The sequence below is a fragment of the Folsomia candida genome, unplaced genomic scaffold, assembly GCF_002217175.1.
Source record: "Folsomia candida strain VU population unplaced genomic scaffold, ASM221717v1 Fcan01_Sc006, whole genome shotgun sequence".
In the NCBI taxonomy this organism is placed as follows: domain Eukaryota; kingdom Metazoa; phylum Arthropoda; class Collembola; order Entomobryomorpha; family Isotomidae; genus Folsomia; species Folsomia candida.
In genome coordinates this window covers 7561813-7572289 of record NW_019091198.1, presented here as the reverse complement: position 1 = coordinate 7572289, position 10477 = coordinate 7561813, and the positions used below count along the sequence as shown (strand labels likewise).

General features: G+C 34.1%; 2 protein-coding genes across 3 annotated transcripts; one reads left to right on the top strand and one right to left on the bottom strand.

Annotated features, from left to right (window-relative positions):
* The first annotated feature begins 4516 nt into the window (after positions 1 to 4516).
* On the top strand, positions 4517 to 7464 carry LOC110850792 (transmembrane protein 41B). Of its 2 annotated transcripts, none has more exons than XM_022098356.2 (6): positions 4517 to 4859; positions 5241 to 5451; positions 5535 to 5663; positions 5744 to 5942; positions 6034 to 6172; positions 6267 to 7464. In XM_022098356.2, the coding sequence occupies exons 1-6, from the start codon at positions 4664 to 4666 to the stop codon at positions 6434 to 6436; spliced, it is 1044 nt and encodes a 347-aa protein (XP_021954048.1). In that variant the 5' UTR covers positions 4517 to 4663; the 3' UTR covers positions 6437 to 7464. The 2 variants fall into 2 exon arrangements, with proteins under 2 accessions (XP_021954048.1, XP_021954049.1); XM_022098357.2 differs by lacking the exon at positions 4517 to 4859 and adding an exon at positions 4937 to 5092.
* Positions 7465 to 7470: 6 nt separating this feature from the next.
* LOC110850791 lies at positions 7471 to 10403 on the bottom strand. The gene is made up of 8 exons (XM_022098355.2): positions 9099 to 10403; positions 8973 to 9032; positions 8757 to 8854; positions 8497 to 8672; positions 8345 to 8411; positions 8187 to 8255; positions 7967 to 8096; positions 7471 to 7883 (listed from the first exon to the last, which is right to left on the bottom strand). The coding sequence occupies exons 1-8, from the start codon at positions 9721 to 9723 to the stop codon at positions 7786 to 7788; spliced, it is 1323 nt and encodes a 440-aa protein (XP_021954047.1). The 5' UTR covers positions 9724 to 10403; the 3' UTR covers positions 7471 to 7785.
* Positions 10404 to 10477: the final 74 nt, after the last annotated feature.

The following is a 10477-nucleotide window of genomic DNA, read 5'->3' as shown; positions in this document are numbered from 1 at the left end:
GAGACCGATTGGATTTTGGAGTCTATTGTGTTTACTTCCAGTTCTCCAATTTCATGACCTTCATAAATGCGTAAAAACTTGTGCGATTATATGACAGCTCCATTCTTCATTATTATTAAGGCAATAATTGATTCACCATTGAAGTTATCTGCAATGAATGATTGAAAGAATGAAAGAATTACATCAGGTGTTCCGAGATGACGTGTACTTTATATGCTCGAAATCTTTATTTGGGGATATTACATGACTGTACTGAATAAGAAAATAGTTTAGCTACATATGTAAAATAGCTAATTTTTCAACTGACATTTATTCATCATTGTTGTTATACGCTACCTCAATCATGGGATAATCAAATCTTAAAAATTTTGAAGAAATATTCAAAAGGATAGAAGTAATCGCAGACTATTTTATGCTATTCTTGTCATCAAGGCAATAATTGTATGCAAATATATAAATAACAACAAATTATAATTGCATTTGATAATTTTTCTTAAAACGCTGTGATCCGGTTGGATGTGCCGATCTGTGGTGCAATTAGTTTCATGAGACCAAAATCTAGCATTATAAAAAATTAAAGGAAGATCCAATTCTCTTTGAATCACAGACATCATGAAGAAATCGTTTGAGCATACACAACACATGAGACTGTTGGGTGTAGAGGAACAATTAGAGAAACTGATACCAACAAATACGAGAAACAATTGATGATTTGGTTTATTCCCAAATCTTCTATGTCAATGACAAAATGTTTAAGATAATGGCTCGACAAATCGTACGAAGATTATAACCAATTCTAAAAATGGATAAAATTATGTTCGTGCAACATTTAATTGTACGTATTTTTTAAATAAATAATCTAGACAGAACTGTATTTTTGTTTAAATAACTACGTTTCGATGGACATTCAAAGTACATAACTAAACGGGACAAGAAGAACTTGAGGTGATCCGAATGCATCACGATATCTTTGAATGTGTCTACTTTTTAACAACTGCATAAAACACTTGAGGTACACAGTATTTCTTTCATCCTTGCTAAATTACCACACGGTGGTTTTAGTACCTTTTAGTTTGTACACAGCTATCATGAAAACTAAATCAGAGTTTCGTGATTTTCAAAATAATTGTTCGTGCTGGTATTCATTCATTTATTTAAACTTAACCTACCTCGATCCGTTTCTTCATAGCATTGTATGTAATGCTGTGCAAATACATGCAAAATTGAACAAACTAACTCACCATCCACTTTCTGTTTTAGTTTTTAGCACAAAACCTACCAAATTTATATGAATGCAACATTATCACACTTTAATTTAGTGTTAAACTAATTTGCAAATAAAGCTGACAAATTAGCATGCAAACAATTTTGTGATACAGATATTTATTTACTTCTGTTACAACCTATGTATAATAAAAACGTAGTAAATTACATGCATTCATTCAGTACATGAAAATGTTTAATTAAAGTTAATATGTAGACTATATCAATGACAATTAAGTTTTTAGCCGAATAGTATATGTTCGCATTAATTTGTATAATATACAAATTCACGTCGAAACATTAAATGAATTGCATAACTATGTGTGACACTTTATGTTGGATAATAAGGTTTTCAAGGAATCTGGTCTGGGTTCCTCTGACGTTTCATTCTAGAACAACAGGTAAACTTCTAGGCTGTTTTTGTATACATACGCCAACAAATCAGAGTAGAACATGCCTGAATTTGCATCTGCGTCAATCTCGTGGTGACGATAATAGATTTAACTTTACAACGAAAAAGTGTCACAATAAGCAGGCCCACGCAGAATTTCAATGTTATACAAATACTTATATGTACGTACGTACACTCACTTTCTCTAAAGATCATTCCTAACTTCCACACGCGTACACTTCTGATTTCCAGTTTTTGATTAATTAAACTTCAATAAAAACTCGTGTCAAAATTAATTAACCAATTTCAGTCAATTCTAGATCCTATGTGTGCCACTGAAAATTATTTCGTTTTCAAAGTTAGGACTATTCAGACTTTGAAGACAAAGTAAAACAACTCCAGCCTTGAAATAAAAACAATTATAAAAATAGCTGAACAACAATATGAAAAGAGAACGACGATGAAATTATAGAGTGAACAACATCATTTCAAATGATGTGATTTGTATTCCTATTTTTTCTAATTTACAGTTTGAACATCTTTTGAGGTGTCAGATATTCAAATCAATTGAAGAGAAGAAAGCAAAAACTGGCATGCTTGTCACCTTATTTATGTTTATCATAATGGGGAAAGTGTTGCAGTCAAGAGCATGAATAATAAAGCTTTACAAATAATTCATAAGCTTTAATTTCAAGCAGTCCTATATTTGTGCTGATTGATTCTTTTGAGCTATTTTATCTATGATACGACTACATTATGCAATGTTATACGAAATCCCATTGTCTCGTTCTGTTCCACATGATCTGTCGCGTCAAAAATGATGATAATAGTCAAGATGAACAACAAAAACAAGAATTTGTAAGGATTACTCCAACTAAATAGTGTCTACATAATGTCCAATTAAATGATCTAGATCATGTTGATTGATACCATGAGACCGTGTTCATGGCTGAATATGATGTTATGAGCAGTTTAATTATCACATAAACACGTTTAGCACACACTCCATAAATAAAATGGACTTGGACTAATATCACTCGTCCTTTGGCTTTTTCACGTAAAGCAGAATACATAAATGACATGAAAAGACCAGTAAAGTAGTTTTATTAACATCTTCTTCAACAATATTTAATATTTGTGTATCAAGTAATGGTTACCCATACGAATATTACAAAGATATTCCCTGCGGGATGACCCACAATCACACTTTGAAAAATTATGTGTATCACACTCCATTGTCATAATTTATATGTGTCTGACAGACAAACATGTCACACACTACACACATTTATGAGACAACAAACCCTCATTCCGTACTATAAATCGGTTCAAAGTATAGTCTTTAAAAATTGTGACATAAGCTATGACTTCAAATGTTGGGAGGTTCTCTCTAAAGTGAGCCAGCTTGTGACAATGAACTTTTTATGCAGTTCAATTATGCAATAAAAATATGCAACAATACATATGCTGCACTTGTATTTTGTGCATGGTTCATTTAACTGCACTGAAATTTAAAAAAGTGCATAAAGGACACTTTATTTTCAATGCAATCCATCTACCCACGTTTACTTTCTTATTACATGTACATACATATTCCCCCTCAGTAAAGCTGTTATCAAGTCATAAGCAGTATTATTTTTGAATAAAACAGATTTAAAATAAGAAAACGGTAAGGTGCGACGACAGCATTCAGCACTTTGTAAGGTGTCGAAGAATGGAATGTAATTGTTATACAATGTGACCCAATATATTTAAGTTGGCTTTTGTACCTTGCAGTTTAATCATGTATGAACCATTTCACTCTCTCCAATCTTGTCGCAACTAAAAACCAACAATTTCAACTACAGAATTGAGAGAAGTTATTGTAATGAAACTGGTTGGAACCAACTTAAGATTTGCAGCAAAATACAACCTGTGTAAACATATATACATGTGTGTACCTACATATATAAAACTTTAATCAATCTGATTTACTGAGAATTTCGACCAAGTCATGCTTTTCCAACTTTGCTCAACAAATCAAAAACCTTTACAGCATTGCTAAATATGTAGTGTATTGCTAGTATAATTTTAGAAATTCAATGTTTAAGTGTAAATTGTGAATCCCCGGTTGAGTGATAGGTCAGATTTTCAGGAATATATTAACATAGAAGGAAATAGTATTTTTCGGCTTCCAACAATTTTGATGTGTGAATAGTGTGATATAATACCCCAATATTTCAGTAGAACTATGATTCAGTCTCTCAAACGGAGGTGAGATGAGATATTTGGACGTCTCACTTTTTCCGGAGTTATTCCCCGTTTTATGCCATGTGCAGACTTCAATAAAAATCATTATTTCTCATTGACGTGCATTCTACGTCATATTTATTTTGCGTGGGGCGTTATGTTTTTGGTTATTTTAGTATTTCAAAATATTCTTATTAATTAATTAATCAATAACTTATTCTGTTTGATATGTATTACATACAGCTTGATAAATTAATTAGCTGTATCCGTGTATGTATTTTACTATGTATGTACTTCATTAAAAAATAAAAACTTCATTCCTTCTGAAAATAATTCAAGTCACTCCATTTGTTCCAAATTTTCTCACAAATGTTTTAAAAATTCACATAATTTCATGGAGAGCTGCATAATACAAACTAATTACCCCGTCGACACCATCATACAACCAGAGTTGCCAGGTAGCAGGGAGGGCTAAACAGTCATTTCTATTGGTCTACGATGGAATTATGGTGTGTAGAATAAATAATATGTAATTGTGCAATATCTTGGTCAATTGACGACGACGAGTTTTGTGTGTAGGCGTACAAGTACCAAGGAAGAAGGGGCGCCTTCGTTCAACCTGCACTAGAGCCTCGTCATGTATCCACCACCACCACTGACTAACTTCCTATAGCACCTCTCACCTGTTTCCTTGTCAGCTTCTTCTCATTTCTCAGATTGTTTTGTCGGAGGATCGTCATCGGAGGTGGCAGTTGGTCGTTGCTGGTTGTTGGACTTGTGATGAGTGAGGAGGTGATAAGCACCGCCGCCGCTGTGGGCCGTCGTGACCTTTTCGTCTTCTCATCACCCCCACGTCTCGGCAGTGGTGGTGGCAGAGTGACGAAGATATATCAGAGGGAGGAAATTAGGTCAGCTTCTTCTCCATCTGCGGTTGCCTCATCATCGTCACTAACAGCAGTAGCATCGTCATCAGCAGGTGGGTAAATTGGTTTGATTTATGGTAGTGCAGTCAGTCAGTACTGATAATAATTTTTGTCGTATCATATTTTCCTCTGGTTTGGTTTAATGGTTTGTTATCTCAGCATGGGAGGTTGTTGTACGTACATTAAAGTTCATTGGTAGGGAAAAGGCAGTGAAATTGGTGCACGTAAAGTGTAAAGTCAATTATGATGATGAGGAAGGAAGATAACAAGTCTTTGAAGGATTTAGGTAAGAAAAGTGGTAAAGTGAAATGAACTGCGTATTTATTTAGAGTGTAGAATTAATAGAATGAACAAAAATATGGGAATTGTATCATACTTTTAAGTCAATATCAACTTACTAACTTGTAATTAATTAACAAATTTGTATATGGCAGGTGGTCTTGGAGGTACAAGAAGCGCAACTGTTCGTCCACGTCCAGCCACTGCGACAAATGGATCATCAAATGACCAGACGGCGAACGGGGGGCCGAGGTCGACAGAATCCATTGGCTCCTCAAGTCACTCGTTCCTATTCCTCGGGTTGATCTTTGTATTTTCATTGATTGCACTCTTCTGGGTGTACAGCACTTTCCCAAATTTGGAACCGTGAGTAGATTAAATAATTAAATATAATTAAAAATAATTTGAACACATCTCAAAGTCTAATGGTTTGTTTAAATAATTTACAGAGACGAAAAACAGTATATAAAATTGCCGAGAAATATAGATGATGCCAAAATGTTAGGAGGTGTTTTAAATAGATACAAAGATAAGTATTACATGAACGTCTTGTGTGGCGTATTCGTTGTCTATATTTTGTAAGTAGTGCAATCAGCATTTGTTCTTATATAAAATAATTTCTGAAATTAACATGTATTAATTACTTGATTAATTACAGTCTACAAACTTTCGCAATTCCTGGCTCAATTTTTCTATCAATTCTGTCCGGATTTCTGTTTCCGTTTTGGCTGGCGTTATTATTAGTCTGCTTTTGCTCAGCAACTGGAGCCTCATTTTGTTACGGGCTATCGTGGTTAGTTGGAAGAAGGATCATTTACAAATATTTTCCCGAACGAGTTGATCAATGGTCTGCTACCGTAAGAGAGATATACTTAGGATTAGATAAATTAATAGTACACTAAGATTGTGACTATTGGTTGGATTAACAAGATGGTTTGGTAATTGTAGGTGAACAGCCACCGGGACAATATACTGAACTATATAATATTTTTAAGAATAACACCATTCTTGCCAAACTGGTTCATCAACATCACCTCGCCCGTACTTGGGGTTCCATTAATTCCATTCTGGACAGGAACCTTTATAGGTAAGTTGTTCGTATTCCTTTTTGTCAGTTTCCATATTCTTTATTTAAATTGTTCTAGGTTGATAGATAATGAGGATTTTATTTAAAATTTCAGGTGTCGCTCCTCCTTCATTCGTTGCAATCCAAGCTGGTACCACTCTCAACCAGTTAACATCCTCCTCTGATGCTCTAAGTTGGACTTCACTCATAGTACTAGTAGTCCTTGGTCTCTTGTCACTGATTCCCGTACTGATGAAGGACCGGCTCAAGCGAAAATTTGAATGAAACCTCCACAATATAAATAGTAAATGGGATCAACCAAAATTTTTGTTATCACAATAGTCCGGTCGTACTGTAAGACATGAGAATGTTATTGACCGCACACACTGACTGACTTATAACTTCTTCACAGTCCCTAAATTTAAGATTTTATGCATAATAATTATATCATTATTCTAGTCGTACTTTTACCACAGTATATGAAACGCGAAAGAAGCATAATACAAACTAGGATGCATTCGGCACAAGTGGTTTTATGTGTGTGTGTTTTGTTATTGTTATTAATGTCACCCCCGTTTTGGGATATAGTATAGTGTCTGTTGAATAATGACGGTTTTAAGTCCTAATAAGTCTAGGTTATGACGATGTAAAACGAAAAGGTAATCATTTGAAAGTCGTGATAGACCGATAGATATGCGTGATTAGATTTAAAGTCAAATGGGAAACATTGAGCTGTACAAATAACTGTATGTGTTATTACAATATTTGTACCTTTTTTGGCCTCACAGAGCCTGAGTAGTTGCATAATGTTTTTAGTTCGTACAATAGACAACTACATGTATCACTTCTCTTATTTAGCTTAATTTCACTTAATCATGAACAATCATATTTTGTGTTCATTGATTTCCTTCTCTGGGTCTCATTTATTTTATTTTGGTATTGTGGAATTGCCTTGCTGGAAGTTTTTATTACAAGTTCGCCTAGTTTTGTAAAATTATAACGTATTGGAAAACGTGAATGTGCAGGTTAATGCGGGTATCGTATATCATTCCGAAGTTCATATCACGGTCAATTGTTCCATAGTACTACATATACGTCACGGCATTATTGTTGCCTTATTAAATAATGCCAAAGAGAAACTGCACTTTCTTCTGTCCATACCTCATGTTTTTGGAACATGCTTAATAGCCGATTAGTGAATCTTGTAACGCAGTAGCAGTATCAATAGGTTTTCATTGTGTGAAACTGAACTTATACTTTCTTCATTAAGTCGTATCGATGAGGAGCTGGAGACAATAAACAGTTGCAAATTATTTTGATTGTTCTTGTCTATTCGGTTTATTTCTTGTATCAACAATTACATGCATAGCAAATTGGAACTTCAAGTCATTGAAGTTGAATTATTTTCCTGGATAATACTGGTCGTATTACAATTTAATTTAGCAGTGCAGTAATAATAACAAACAACAAAGTACAAAATTCTGCTGAAAAAGTTACATGAAAACGAGTGCATACAAGGCACCTGATGGTTGTGATGATAAAATGTTGGAATGGAAGACGCGTCAGAAAACATTTGATTGATTCTTGTTAACACTTTGAACCGGAATGAGTTACACCTGGGAACAACGATGAATTCAGTAAAAGCTTCCTAGGAAGGTAACACTAGTAGTTTGAAACGAAGTAGAATCTGCTGCGACGGACATTGGACGCCAAAACAGCCAATTATAAAATACTGAAAACAAAAACACAGTATCAAGTAAAATTTAATCTCAAAATTTGCAAATGTAATATCTTTGAAAGTAAAAAATAACTTACAAACATCTTTCGGTTTGAGTACTGCAGATACGACTTTGCATTCTTTTTGGCAGTTTTTTGTAGGAATGAGAACAACAGAACGGCTTCCACTGGCTTGAGTTAGGAACACATTTGCGAATTCAGTCAACGGCTATATTTATAAAAAACAACAAATATTAGAAAGAACAATTGCATAAATGAAGAATTTCGTGTGTAACTTAATATGCAAATTGGTACTAACCAGTCTATAGGTTTTAGATAGTGGTCGATCCACAAATAAAAAATGCTGTACTGATACTTCAGTAGATTTCTGGGTAATTAAACAAATTAATTGTTTTCATTGAATTAAAGCATGATTCAGTAATACGTAGAAAAAAAAGGTTTACTCTCGTCACTCACCGGAATGAAGTATGGCTTGGGAAAATAATTTCTCCAAAGTCGAGCAATTACCACTCGGTTGATGTACCTGTTGGCAGAAGTGCATACCATTCAAAAATTTGCAAATTGAAAAATAACCATATAGTACATCCATCTAAATATTTATATCTAACCATTTCATGTGGAAATCATCGGAGTTAAATGCTTCCGAGTAATGAGAACCAAGGATGTTTTTCAAAGTGGTAACTCCAAAACGATTCGTCTCCACAAATGATTTTCCAAGTATATCAGGATTTTCCGAAACAATTTTGCGAATCTTCCCCATGTTAATTTCCGACAAGAATGCATCCTACATATTGAAACAACATGCGATAATAATTTTGTAGATCGGAAATATTGGAGTAGGTTTTAATGATTTCTTAATATGAATTACCTTCACCACAAACGGTATCCCGGTGTGGTGATATCCTGCAGAAAAGTTTGACAACCCCGTTAAGTCCATAACATGACGTACAGATTCGCACGGCCAACCTGGATAACAAAGCATAATGAGAAATTCTGTTTCAAAGTGTTTCCCTTTAAATTCATGTGCACTCTTATTTTTACTAGAAACAATGTATAATAAATATTAATAATAAAGCCAACGAACATTCTAGTTCTTCAATCTCATAGTATGGGTTGTGTATGAGACAAGATTCTTCATAGTAGTCTGTAAAAAAAATAGATAATCAGAAACCATTCGTAGTACACAAGTTATCCAAAGAGGTTATTATACCTGTCAAAATCGGAAACATTTCTACGACAGGGATTGACATCAGTCTCAATGCTCTCATCAAGGGGTAGATAAGGTCTTGCGTGTTCCTGGAGATAAACCTCTGAGTGGGTTTGTGCAAAATAAAAATACAGTAGAAACAGAACAGGACGAGTATTACAATCCCAACAATTTTGATCAGCTTGTAGACCAACTTCAAAAATTGGAATGTGACATGGAGAACACATTTTAATATGAGGTGGTCACCACCCTCCTTCGCGTATCGTTGTCTAAACTTATTGGACACATTTTCTGCTCCTTTATTAGTCAGAAATTGTGAAGATTGAGCTTTGTTGTTGGTAGTTTGATGTAGCTTTACACCTGTTCTTGAAGCCGATTTGATATTATTGTTCACGCAAAATGGTGAAGTTCGATGTTTCGAAGAGAACTTGTTCCACGTATCTGTAGCAATTTGTTCCATTGATGGTGCAAATTGTTCTTTGCTTCTATTATCTTGTACATCATCTTGAACAATCTTGGATTTAATGCTGGAGACTGATCTAAAAATGTCTTCAATTTCTTGGCGAAACTGATGGTCCAAGAGTAAATGTCTCTCGTCTTCCGAGGAATCTTCTAGACTCATATTCATCACGATCCATTCATCCGATTATCGGCAGATTTGGCAGTAGAAACAGCATAATTTATAATTAACAATTAAGACTTTCTTTTGAACTTGTTGATTGTGACAATACGAACGTTTGGTTTGGAAGAACTAGGTATTACTTTGGCAAATATTAAAATTCATTGTCGTCAATTCTGGAGTTAGTTACTAATCTCAATTATGTATTTGGCAGAGTTATGGGTAGTATACAATGGAAGACGGAAATAGCCTACCCTTTACCTAATTCCTAAATTAAACCATATTTCATGCTTAATTAATACAATTATGTACGATTGATTACACAGTAAATTGAAGTAATTATTGCAATCTAAATCTAAACCATGAATTATTGAGGTTTTGTCTTTCGTTAATTAAATCATAAATTTGCGATTAAAGATTTATCGGCAATAGGTAATTAAATAAAACGTAGTAAAAAAAGAAAAACGTTTTAAACTCAAAAGTTTTGTTAGGTTTTAAAGTCGAGTCACATTTTGGGTTATTTGTGTTCCACAAATTTTAGGGGAACATTTTGTGCTACATTGAATAGTGGTTTTTGTGAATTTGTAATCGAAATGAAAATTCAGAATAATAACACAAAATGAAAATTCAAGTCAAACAGTAATAAATAAATGATGTGTGCAACAACTGGTGGAATGGTGAAAGTCAAACTAGATCGGCTCTCTCTCGGGGCATTAGAATCATGCATCATGCTTCCTGCGAGGTGAAAGCAGCAATTTCAACT

Bases quoted from the DNA above. Each gene is read 5' to 3' on its own strand.
- LOC110850792 (XM_022098356.2), top strand. From the start codon at position 4,664: ATGAGTGAGGAGGTGATAAGCACCGCCGCCGCTGTGGGCCGTCGTGAC. The intron at 4,860-5,240 runs GTGGGTAAATTG...TGTATATGGCAG, and splicing joins AGTAGCATCGTCATCAGCAG to GTGGTCTTGGAGGTACAAGA. The intron at 5,452-5,534 runs GTGAGTAGATTA...AATAATTTACAG, and splicing joins ACTTTCCCAAATTTGGAACC to AGACGAAAAACAGTATATAA.
- LOC110850791 (XM_022098355.2), bottom strand. From the start codon at position 9,723: ATGAATATGAGTCTAGAAGATTCCTCGGAAGACGAGAGACATTTACTC. The intron at 8,412-8,496 runs GTTAGATATAAA...TTCTGCCAACAG, and splicing joins GATGATTTCCACATGAAATG to GTACATCAACCGAGTGGTAA. The intron at 8,256-8,344 runs GTGAGTGACGAG...TTAATTACCCAG, and splicing joins CCAAGCCATACTTCATTCCG to AAATCTACTGAAGTATCAGT.